The 13,390-nt window shown below is 44.2% G+C and overlaps 1 protein-coding gene across 1 annotated transcript in view; it reads left to right on the top strand.

The window, feature by feature from the left end:
* The window catches only part of UBE2D3 (ubiquitin conjugating enzyme E2 D3), a 78,046-nt gene that overhangs the window by 41,345 nt on the left and 23,311 nt on the right, over nt 1–13,390 (top strand). The window contains exon 4 of the mRNA XM_068111920.2: nt 12,229–12,306. Within this exon, the coding sequence (XP_067968021.1) occupies nt 12,229–12,306 (78 nt within the window). The remainder of the gene's footprint in view (nt 1–12,228; nt 12,307–13,390) is intronic.

The following is a 13,390-nucleotide window of genomic DNA, read 5'->3' on the forward strand; positions in this document are numbered from 1 at the left end:
AATTGCCATTCCCTGTGCAATTCCCAATTTTGCCATTCCCGGCTCCTGAGCCCCGTGCACATCTGCATGGGCCGTACTCTCTCCTGTTCCCAATCTAGCTTCCCCCCGTTCCGATTCAATTTTTGCCACCTTTGGCTTCTCCTGTGCCCCCATTTTGTTTGCCAGCCCATCAATTTTAATACTCCATCGATCACTCATTTCCTTCATTTTGTTTGCCAATCGCTCACTCTGAGCCCTCATGTCTCCCATCTGCTTTCCCAATCGCTCACTATCGGCCCTCTGAGCATTTATTAAATTTACTATGGTCTGGAGATCTATCGGGGCCGTCCCAGCGGCGGGGAAAGTTCCAACGCTATCCTCCTTATCCCCCATTTCCGGCTCACTCCCAACGCTGACGGAGGCCTCGCTGCGTACTTCCATCTCATCAATTTCCGACATCCGCTTTCCGGAAGATTGTTTCCCGCGCGCGTATTTATTTTAATAATTCCAGTAACACAATTTAAATTTGACGAAGACGCGATATCGCGCTCCGTATGCCCAATTGATTACTAAATTTCTCCGCCTCGCCTATAACAATTTTGCGTTCGAACGTCGGGCGCAATGTACGCCCGACCGTGTCGATGTCGCCCCGCGGACAAAAAAATTTGTCCGACCGTGTCGATGTCTCGCCGCGGACAAAAAAATTTGTCCGACGGGTTCAAATCCTACACTCCTGACACCACTTGTCGCGTAACCGTGATTAACACCACAGTTACGGATGACCGATTTGCGAGACTTTAACTCCCGAGGCGAACACTCAATGGCGGACTCACGTTCAACACCAACGCGCGAAATGGCGGGACGCAGCGAAGGCTCCGCAGCCTTATCTATTAAAATGAAACACCCAGGAAACTGCGTTCAAATATGTACAGAAAATAATATAAGGATTTATTATTAAAAGTAAAGCCAGTGAAAAAGCACGCGCCGGTAATACTAATAACTAAATCGGGACGTCCCCACACGACTGATATCAAACACAAAACGAGGGAGATTAATACGAAAATAACAAGTCACGTCGTGTACAGTGTACGCGGATTCGGGCTTATCTGTCTTTGTCGTCTTTGTGGCTGCCGTCCAACACCGCTCCTTTCGGCCCGATCGCACACCTCGCTCCAAGTTCCACGGCCCTCTGCCTCCGCCTCCAAGCGCCACCAGGCCTCGTCGGTCCAACGCAGGGCTGCACGAAGCAACCAAAAACCAAGTGCCAACTGCCAACTGCTGAGTGCCGAGTGCCAACTGCCAACTGCAACGAGCTGTGGTCACGAACTGTAGAAAATGGCACGAACCGTCAACTGCCACGAGCTCTCACTTCTCTCAACTGCCACTCCGGTACCGAAGTGGGACGCTCTACTCAACTGTTCAACGAACTGGGACGACTCGAGATCAGATCGCAACTCAACTCAACTGGCGAACTCAACTGGCGAACATGGCGTCCGACCGTCGCATATATCTCTCCCCGATGACGTCACATTCGCGCACTCCTCAGCCAATCATATGGTCCCAGCTCGCCGGTCACGCCCTCTACGGCATGCGACTCCTAACATCTCCCCCGTTACGCGGCCCTGCGGTCCTGGCATAACACGTGCCGGCCCGGTTTGTAGGCCTTTGGAGGTGTACACGGTGGCGGCCAGCCGTGGCGGTGTTTTTGGCCTGGTTTCCTGTCAATTTAATACGAAGTCCTTGTCAGGGAAAGGGGATTATTTAATGTTGCGCTAAGGACCTAACTAATGTTTATGTGGTTTGCAGTGCCATAAAGGACAAAGGTTTGATTACTAGGTGAGACTCACAGGGGCGTTACCTTTAACCCCTCACTATTTAACACTCGAATCTCCAGGTAGATCCACACTCATACATCTTACCCCGACAAACGCCTGAACATCAATAACTTATTACATGTAGAGTCCCTGTCACGACAGCCGAATACCTACCTATTCAGATCTACCTAGCTCTAGATGTTGCATTACCAAATTCATAACAATATTATTCGATTTATTATAAACAGACTTGGCATTTAATATGGAATATTTTTTTTTCCTTGACTTGGGTTTACTTTCTTAACTCAGTATATCAATCTGGTGAGTTTCTTTTACACTTTGGTGATTTATTTGTTAAAAGAACCATGTCACTGATTGTCTGTCGCAGCAAGAAGTCAACAACAGGATTATATCACAGGTGGCGTGGCAAAATGTACGGACAGGTGCATTTGATGATTGGCTTCACAGTCTGGTATACAAGGGTTGTTGCGTTCTGTATTCGTGGAAAACAACTGCTGCACGTCTCCAAAAGTTATTTCCGCTTCCTCTGCAGATGGTCCGTCAACTCGACAATGCTGTTTGTCATAAAGTGGTAGCTTTACGAAATTCCGGCATGAAACAGCGTGCTATTGCTCGGCAGTATGGCATCACTCAAGGTCAGGTGTCAAAGATCCTGAAACGAAATGCTCAGAGGGGTGTCCCTTCTCCAATACCGAGGCCAGGACGTCCCCGCAGAACCGCAGATGATCGTCAGCTGCACCGGTTAGTCCGCAATAGCCGTACCAAGTCAGCTAATCGGCTTCGGGCTGAGTGGCAGCAACTGACAAATGTGCCTGTATCCAGAAGGCTCGTCAACCAACGACTGGTTCAAGCAGGCGATTGTGCCAGGCGTCCCCTGAGAAAGCCACGCCTGACCAGACAACACCGCCAGCGCCGATTGCAGAGGGCCATAGAGCACCGTCAATGGCAGCCAGGACACTGGAATCGCGTGATCTTCAGTGACGAGTCTAGATTTCTGGTCTATCGTCAAGATGGCCGCGTCCGAGTGCGCAGACAAGTGCATGAAGCCTACAACAAAGATTGTATAGTGCCAAGAGTCCAAGCTGGAGGTGGTGGGGTGACCGTTTGGGCTGCTTTTCATGCAGGGGGCAAAACTGACCTGGTTGTTCTGAATGGAAACCTGAACCAGTTCAAGTACAGGGCCATTCTGGAAGAAGCATCGCTTCCATTTGCTTGTGCAGCCTTTCGAGGAAACTTTGTCTTCCAAGATGACAATGCACGGCCTCATCGTGCTCGCATGATCCAACACTTTCTTGCTGACCGTGGTGTAGAGCATATGGAGTGGCCTGCCATGTCCCCGGATATGAATCTGATAGATAACTTGTGGGCAGAATTAACGCGTCAAATCGACCACTTGGACCAGCAGCCGACCTCTGTGCATGAATTGCAGCAGGCTATTGTCACTGCATGGCAAGCGATTCCTGTCCAATCCTTGGCAAATCTCGTGAACAGCATGCCTCAACGTGTACGTGCTCTCCTGAATGCTCGTGGGGGTTACACGAAGTACTGAACTGTAATTTTACTGTCCGTAATCCCAGTCGTAATTTAACTTTTGTTTTTGTTAAAAAAAATTTTGGCTAATGTGCAAAATAAAGAGATACTTCTGGAAAACGTACAGAAGTTTAACAGTACTGTCCATGAATTGAGTTCGATATCAGTTTACATCATTTTCAAGGATCAATTTATTTGTTTCGAAATGTCAAATGTGGTTTTTTTTTCTTTTAAAGGTCACATTAACAAAATCTAGAATAATTTCAACATAATTCCAATGAACTTTTGGTTCCAAGTCATCTTGAAAAGTAAGTTCACCCCCACATAAAAAATATTCCGTATTAAATGCCATGTCTATGTGTATATATCTATATTATAATAGCCGTAGATGATTCTGTCTGTCTGTCTGTCTATCTGTTGGGTGTCTGTCCGGGGTGTGGCTTACTCGGTTTGCAGAGTAGCTCCACCCATAGCTCCACCCATTCTGGGAGTGGCTATAAACAAATATCCACCATTTTATTAACTCGCATAGCTTTGAGTCCTGTTTTGTAGGCCCGTGGTGTCTTGCTCTCCCCCAGTTTTATTTCAAATCAAATTCGATAAATCATTTCATTTTTCACAGTCGCTAACATAGTTTTAGACTCGGTTGAAAAAAAACGGGAAGAAAATCCGATGAAAGTTGCCGTTTATAGAACGAAATGAATTCTCAAAGGCCTGTAACTTCAAGGCCATTGAGTCTCTCTCACGCCTTTATCTCCAATCTAACTCACCATATGATTTCATTTTTATCGATGGTTTTACTTTTAGACTCGGTGTCAGCAATAATTGAGAACAATCCACACACGCGGGAAAATGCAGAGATATATTTTTTAAAATCGCGTCATGGTGTATCATACACCGCCCAACATGACACCGCCGGCAATGTGTCGATATATATTAAAAATTCGCTTTTGCTTTTCCGTTATGATATATTACTATTTCGTTTGATGATAGTCGTCACAAAAACGTCAACAATGATGCCGACATATATTTCTTCGTTTTTATTTCATTCAACATATTAGCCGGAAGTAAAATATGTTTCAGGAAATTACCGAGAGATATTTCTTCGTTTTTTTTATTAGTTATGTGCGCATACACTTTAAATAGGTTTATTTGAAATCTTTAATTTTCCACAAACATTCCACACACGCGGGAAAATGCAGAGATATATTTTTTAAAATCGCGTCATGGTGTATCATACACCGCCCAACATGACACCGACGGCAATGTGTCGATATCTATTTTAAATTCGATATATCATTTCATTTTTCACAGTCGCTAACATAGTTTTAGACTCGGTTGAAAAAAAACGAGAAGAAAATCCGATGAAAGTTGCCGTTTATAGAACGAAATGAATTCTCAAATGCCTGTAACTTCAAGGCCATTGAGTCTCTCTCACGCCTTTATCTCCAATCTAACTCACCATATGATTTCATTTTTATCGATGGTTTTAGAGTCGGTGTCAGCAATAATTGAGAACATTCCACACACGCGGGAAAATGCAGATATGTTTTTTAAAATCGCGTCATGGTGTATCATACACCGCCTAACATGACACCGACGGCAACGTGTCGATACATATTAAAAATTCGATATATCATTTCATTTTTCACAGTCGCTAACATAGTTTTCGACTCGGTTGAAAAAAAACGGGAAGGAAATCCAATGAAAGTTGCCGTTTATAGAACGAAATGAATTCTCAAACGCCTGTAACTTCAACTTCAAGGCCATTGAGTCTCTCTCACGCCTTTATCTCCAATCTAACTCACCATATGATTTCATTTTTATCGATGGTTTTGGACTCGGTGTCAGCAATAATTGAGAACATTCCACACACGCGGGAAAATGCAGAGATATATTTTTAAAAATCGCGTCATGGTGTATCATACACCGCCCAACATGACACCGACGGCAACGTGTCGATATATATTAAAAATTCGCTTTTGCTTTTCCGTTAAGATATATTACTTTTTCGTTTGATGACAGTCGTCACAAAAACGTCAACAATGATGCCGACATATATTTCTTCGTTTTTATTTAATTCAACATTATTAGCCGGAAGTAAAATATGTTTCAGGAAATTACCGAGAGATATTTCTTCGTTTTTTTAAATTAGTTATGTGCGAATACACTTTAAATAGGTTTATTTGAAATCTTTAATTTTCCACAATATAATTTACTTGCCATTTATCATTTGATGATTACGAGACAAATTCCTCTTGAGGATCGTGACAATTCATGCGCTGCGTGGAAACTTCTATTTCCAAAATGATTGAGACGATCGATGAAGAACGCAGACTTGAACAGGATGCAGCAAGAAAACGAATGAGACGGGCGAACGAGTCCATCGACGAACGTCAATGCAAACTTGCGGGGTCACCCGTGGGAATCCCACGGGCATGGATGTGTGTGACATTTCGACATATTGAGTTAGATGCTGCACATTCATTTTTACAAAATGGTTACTGGCAAGTCATCAGATCCAGAAATGGTGTAAAAACCACCGTTTAGAGGCCATTTTTCCCCGCAAAGCGGGGGTTGGCCTTTTCGGGGACCGTGGTAGTTGTTGTTTTTTTGTCCCCTTTTTGAAGCAATGTTTTACGGCCGGATGCCCTTCCTGACGCCAACCCTTTTTGCCGCCTTCAACGACAAACAGGGAATTACCAGTGAACTGGTACTCAATTAGCCGACCTCGGAAGGATGACAGGCTGAGTCAACCCCCCTGGCATTAATTCGGCGATCGACCGAGATTCGAACCCAGGATCCTAAGCCGGCACCCTAGCCGCTAGCCCAACACCAGAAATGGTGTCATGAACACAATTTATTTACGCACAAGCACAAAAGCAAGACGGGCCGATTTCCGATTCCGACGGGCCGACGGGCGAGACGGGCCGATTTCCGATTCCGACGGGCCGATTTGGAGCAAGAAAAAGAACGAGACGGGAGAAAAAGGAGAGAAACGAGACGGGGAAAGCCGATTGGAGAGGCGAGTGAGGCGCGATTGGAGAGGAGTGTGAGGCGCGATTGGAGAGGAGTGTGAGGCACGATTGGAGAGGAGTGTGAGGCGTGATTGGAGAGGAGTGTGAGGCACGATTGGAGAGGAGTGATTGGAGGGGAGTGTGAGGCACGATTGGAGAGGAGTGTGAGGCACGATTGGAGAGGAGTGTGAGGCGCGATTGGAGAGGAGTGTGAGGCGCGATTGGAGAGGAGTGTGAGGCGCGATTGGAGAGGCGTGTGAAGGATTGGAGAGGAGAGGAGTGTGAGGGATTGGAGAGGTGAGGGATTGGAAAGGAGAGGGATGTGAGGGTTTGGAGAGGAGAGGAGTGCTAGGTGGAGAGAGGAGAGTGTCAGGTGGAGACAGGAGAGTGTCAGGTGGAGACAGGAGAGTGTCAGGTGGAGAGGAGTGAGGGGTCACATATTATGTGAAATAACTAAATTCACACCATTTCTGGATCTGATGACTTGCCAGTAACCATTTTGTAAAAATGAATGTGCAGCATATAACTCAATATGTCGAAATGTCACACACATCCATGCCCGTGGGATTCCCACGGGTGACCCCGCTAGTATATATATATACTAGCGGGGTCACCCGTGGGAATCCCACCGGCATGGATGTGTGTGACATTTCGACATATTGAGTTAGATGCTGCACATTCATTTTTACAAAATGGTTACTGGCAAGTCATCAGATCCAGAAATGGTGTGATGAACACAATTTATTTATTTCACATAATATGTGACCCCTCACTCCTCTCCACCTGACACTCTCCTGTCTCCACCTGACACTCTCCTCTCTCCACCTAGCACTCCTCTCCTCTCCAATCCCTCACATCCCTCTCCTTTCCAATCCCTCACCTCTCCAATCCCTCACACTCCTCTCCTCTCCAATCCCTCACATGCCTCTCCAATCGCGCCTCACACTCCTCTCCAATCGTGCCTCACACGCCTCCAATCGCGCCTCACACTCCTCTCCAATCGCGCCTCACACTCCTCTCCAATCGCGCCTCACACTCCCCTCCAATCACTCCTCTCCAATCGCGCCTCACACTCCTCTCAAATCATGCCTCACACTCCTCTCCAATCGTGCCTCACACACCTCTCCAATCGCGCCTCACACTCCTCTCCAATCGTGCCTCACACTCCTCTCCAATCGTGCCTCACACTCCTCTCCAATCGCGCCTCACACTCCTCTCCAATCGCGCCTCACACTCCCCTCCAATCGCGCCTCACACTCCCCTCCAATCACTCCTCACTCACCTCTCCAATCGCTCCTCACTCGCCTCTCCAATCGGCTTTCCCCGTCTCGTTTCTCTCGTTTTTCTCCCGTCTCGTTCTTTTTCTTGCTCCAAATCGGCCCGTCTCGCCCGTCGGAATCGGAAATCGGCCCGTCTTGCTTTCGTGCTTGCGCGTAAATTAATTGTGTTCATTACACCATTTCTGGATCTGATGACTTGCCAGTAACCATTTTGTAAAAATGAATGTGCAGCATCTAACTCAATATGTCGAAATGTCACACACATCCATGCCCGTGGGATTCCCACGGGTGACCCCGCAAGTTTGCATTGACGTTCGTCGATGGACTCACTCGTTCACCCGTCTCATTCGTTTTCTTGCTACATCCTGTTCAAGTCTGCGTTCTTCATCGATCGTCTCATTCATTTTGGAAATAGAAGTTTCCACGCAGCGCATGAATTGTCACGATCCTCAAGAGGAATTTGTCTCGTAATCATTAAATGATAAATGGCAAGTAAATTATATTGTGGAAAATTAAAGATTTCAAATAAACCTATTTAAAGTGTATTTAATTATAATTTAAAATTTATTTACTTTACTAATTTATAATTATATATAATTATAATAAAACTAATAATACATAACTAATTTAAAAAAACGAAGAAATATCTCTTGGTAATTTCCTGAAACATATTTTACTTCTGGCTAATAATGTTGAATGAAATAAAAACGAAGAAATATATGTCGGCGGCATTGTTGACGTTTTTGTGACGACTGTCATCAAACGAAAAAGTAATATATCTTAACGGAAAAGCAAATGGAATTTTTAATATATATCGACACGTTGCCGTCGGTGTCATGTTGGGCGGTGTATGATACACCATGACGCGATTTTTAAATATATATCTCTGCATTTTCCCGCGTGTGTGGAATGTTCTCAATTATTGCTGACACCGAGTCCAAAACCATCGATAAAAATGAAATCATATGGTGAGTTAGATTGGAGATAAAGGCGTGAGAGAGACTCAATGGCCTTGAAGTTACAGGCGTTTGAGAATTCATTTCGTTCTATAAACGGCAACTTTCATTGTATTTTCTTCCCGTTTTTTTTCAACCGAGTCTAAAACTATGTTAGCGACTGTGAAAAATGAAATGATATATCGAATTTGATTTGAAATAAAACTGGGAGAGAGAGCAAGACACCACGGGCCTACAAAACAGGCCTCAAAGCTATGCGAGTTAATAAAATGGTGGATATTTGTTTATAATTATATGAAGCCACTCCCAGAATGGGTGGAGCTACTCTGCAAACCGAGTAAGCCACACCCCGGACAGACGCCCAACAGACAGACAGACAGAATCATCTACGGCTATTATAATATATATATATATATTTTGTTACGGACCGCGGATTAGATGTTATTTTGACCGAGCGGTGGTGTAACCGCGTGTAACAGTTATTCCCCGACTAAAACCCGATTCAACCCAAACGTTGGCCGTATCGCGCCACCGCTATTCAATCGGGAAAAGACTTAGATGACAAATGCAAAGAGGAAAAGGAATAAGACGAGAAAAGGGTTGAAAATACTACTAAATTTATTTACTATTTACAGGCTCAAAATAACCAAGGAGAAGGAAAGATAATAAAATAATATACAGAAGCTTTTAGGGACACAGGGAAAATACTAGCTTATCTAACAGGCTTACTTACTACCCAGGACAGAACAAACAAAGACACTGACTCACGCGGGGAATTGCAGAGTGGATTGCTGGAAGGAGGTGTGTGGCTGGAGGGGGAGGACGGCACGGGGCTGGCTGGAGCTTGATCCCGCACGGGACGTCGGGCTGGACCTCGACGGCCGCTGATGCCACCGAGCCTGTCATGTGCGCGGCGTCACGGGTCGGGGCTGCTTGTCTCAGTAAAAGCGCATCTGCTCTGACGACCCAGCTCTTTCTTTGGACTCAGTAAAAGCGCAACTCTCTGACGACCCAGCTCTTTCTTTGGACTCAGTAAAAGCGCAACTCTCTGACGACCCAGCTCTTTCTTTGTACTCGTCTCTTCGTCTTAGTAAAAGCTCATCTCTCGTCTCCTCCCTTGGACTCCTTTTGGGAACGCCCCGCAGCGGGTTATATAGGCCCCGCCCCTCAACCTTTTCGAACCTCCCCCAAACGCTCTTCCTCCGCCCTCTCAAACCAAACCCCTCGTGCTCGGTTGGTTGTTCGGGGCTGGCTCACTCCTCCCCTCTATGACGAGGTGGAGACACGCCTTTCTTCCCCAACCCTGCCTCGTGGCCAATGGTGGTTGAAGAAAACCGCCCAAAATGCAGTTGGCCATTGAAATGAAATGAAAGGGGACCTATTCTTATTTCACTCGGTGCAATGGAGTATTTAAATTAATGGGAGACACAGCCTTACCCTAAGACACATAATAAGATATAAGCTACTGAACAAGGGTTTTATCGGGTCCTGCAATGTGGTGTTTATGGAATAACTACCGAGACGCCCTTTGACCTTTACACTACGGAGGTATTTACAAGGAATCATTACATTTTACAGAGGGTGATATTTACAACAATTTACTATACAATAACAAAAAAACAAACCATTCTCATATCCACAACACACACACACACACACACACACACACACACACACACACACACACGCACACGCACACGCACACACACACACGCGTAAAGTTTTGAGTTTTTCAACATACAGCTATTTGATCTTCATTTCAACAATATTGATCGATAAAGGTGATATAATATAACAAATATCATGAAACATTTACATTTTGTAGTCCATTGTATAATTTAAATAAACATAAATGCAAATTTTGCATGTTGAAAAAGTAAGTACACCCTTGGCTCTAATAGGTGGTATTGCCCCCTTTTGGCAGAAACAACCTCAAGTAGGCGTTTCTTATAACTGTCTACCAGTCTCTGACATCGACTGGGAGAAAATTTTGCCCACTCCTCCATGCAGAATTATTTCAGCTGTGCGATGTTTGAGGGGTTTCTTGCATGCACAGCTCGTTTCAAATCCCCCACAACATCTAGATGGGATTTAGATCCGGGCTTTGACTTGGCCATTCCAGAACCCTCCATTTCTTTCTTTTCAGCCATGCCTTGGTGGATTTACTGGTGTGTTTAGGGTCATTGTCATGCTGCAAGGTCCACTTTCGGTTGAGCTTCAACTTTCCGACAGATGGCCTCACATTATCCTCAAGCACCTTCTGGTACAATGAAGAATTCATAGTTGATTCTATGATGGTGAGGTGCCCAGGCCCTGATGCAGGAAAGCTGCCCCAAACCATAATATTTCCACCACCATGCTTTTTAGTTGGTATCAGGTTCTTGTAGTCAAATGCTGTCTTTGGTTTTCGCCAAACATGTCTGCTTGTACTGTGGCCAAATAGCTCTACCTTTGACTCATCTGTCCAGAGCACATTGTTCCAGAAGTGCTGGTCTTTGCCTGAGGTGTTCATTGGCAAACTTTAGTCTTGCCCTGATGTTCTTTCTGGACAGCAAAGGTTTCCTCCTGGCACACCTCCCATGTAGATCAAATTTGTGCAGCCTCTTTCTCATGGTAAACTCGTGCACTTTGACATCAACAGTGGCAAGAGCTACCTGTAGGTCCCGTGATGACATTCTGGGGTTCTTAGAGACTTCTTTCAGCATCTTGCGGTCTGCTCTCGGGCTGAACTTGCTGGGGCGGCCTGCCCTGAACAAGTTGGCAGTTGTTTGGAATCTTCTCCACTTGTAGATGATCTTCCGGACAGTCGAATGATTGATTTCATATTGTTTGGAGATCTTTTAAAATCCCTTCCCAGACTCGGAGGCATCAATAACCTTCTTTCTGAAGGCCTCAGAGAGCTCTTTTGGTCTCGGCATGGTGACCCCGCACACTTCAACAACAAAGAGAAAACCAAACTAAATGTCTGAGCTTTAAATGAGACAGGATCCTCCAAGATCCTCTCTAACGATGTTCTAATCATTTGCACCCGAGCTGGTGCACCTGATTCTAATTTTAGGTATTTGAAGTAGTGATAAATGTCGGGGTGTACTTACTTTTTCCACATGCGAAATTTGCATTTATGTTTATTTAAATGATTCAATGGACTACAAAATGTAAATGTTTCATGATATTTGTTATATTATATCACCTATATCTATCAATATTGTTGAAATGAAGATCAAATAGCTGTATGTTGAAATATGTTGAAAAAGTCAAAACTTTACATGGGGTGTACTTACTTTTTCACGTGACTGTATATAGCGTGAAGGCATGGAATGTAAGAGGGTACGTATTGTGGTGACGAAGAGGCCGATTATGGCTTTGTATAATGCTGATTGACGTGCGTTTAATGGTGATTGGTAAAGCCTGCATCTCCTAAACTGCACCTCAGTGTAGTCTTTTTACAGTTTATAAGGATGATGTACAAGACTGCTTCATTCGTGCTAAATTTCCGGTAATTTTGTATTGAAAGAAAATCTTTAAAATCGTTATTTTATTAAAATTGAAGTGTATAATTGAACTCAAGTTTTTGTTTTTGCAAATCTCAACATCTATTGGAGAAACATTACTATTTTTAAATGTTCCTCAGTCCGAAAGCCCATATCAAGGTGGAGTTTTCTTCCTTACGATTCACTTCCCCACAGACTACCCTTTCAAACCCCCCAAGGTAAGTTGATTTTATTGTTTTCCAGCTGTAGTTTCCTAATAATTGCTCTACCTTTGCATTGTGGTTTTAGTCGTTTGAAGCACACCACTTTGCAGTTTTTTTAATTTTTAATATTTTTTAATGCCCCCGCCCCCCCCCCCCCCCCCCAATTTTGCCAAATATATATATTTTTTGTGTCAACTCAGCAATCTGCTGTTCATATTTTTCCTCATCTACCTCACTAGTAATACTGCAGAAGAGTGATCATCTTATTAGTCCCCTACCGGTGTACACCGGAGGGGACTATAGGTTTGCACGCCTGTCCCTCCGTCCGTCAGTCCGTCAGTCCGTCAGTCCGTCACGCAAAGAACAGTTTTCCAGACTTTTTTTTCTAAACGCTTAATGCTAATGATTTCAAACTTGGCACATCGTTTCCTCATGATAAGTTACAGATCAAGTTCGAACTTCACGACGTTTCGATCATTTTTGACAAAGTTATGGCACTTTGAACTTTGGGAATTCTGATAATTCTGATGAATCTTAACTCAGTGCCACTTTAAGTTTTAATTTCCTTTAAAAAAGATTTTCTCTGCAATAATAGGACCGATTGAGATCAAATTTTCACCATAGGAGGGACTCAGTCTGTAGAATATTTTAATCGTAATTATGACGTCACAGGTCACGTGGTTCGGGCGCCATATTGTTTTTCGTGAAAACACGAAAACCCCTTTTTCTCTGCAACGGCTGAACAGATCGAGGCCAAACTTTGCAGGCAGAATCGCATACCCATGACGAACAAAAAAGTCAGCGAGCATGATGTCATGCGTCACATGGTTTCAGAGTTATGACATTTTTAAGCATGAACCTTTAAAACCGAGCCCCTCCCTCATTTTTGATCCAATCGAGGGGAAACTTCACAGATCTGTTCCGCATGTCAGTCTACTAAAATGTCCTTTTGGAATTTGCGATAGCTCACGTGGTTTGGCAGATACCGTTGATTAAACGAAAATATTTAAAAAATGGATGTCTCTTGAATCGCTTTATTGATCGACGTGAAACTTCATACTATAATATAAGTCATGAAGAGTAACAAGTGTGCAAAATT

This window comes from Myxine glutinosa, chromosome 4 (assembly GCF_964187855.1).
Source record: "Myxine glutinosa chromosome 4, kmMyxGlut1.1, whole genome shotgun sequence".
Lineage (NCBI taxonomy): Eukaryota > Metazoa > Chordata > Myxini > Myxiniformes > Myxinidae > Myxine > Myxine glutinosa.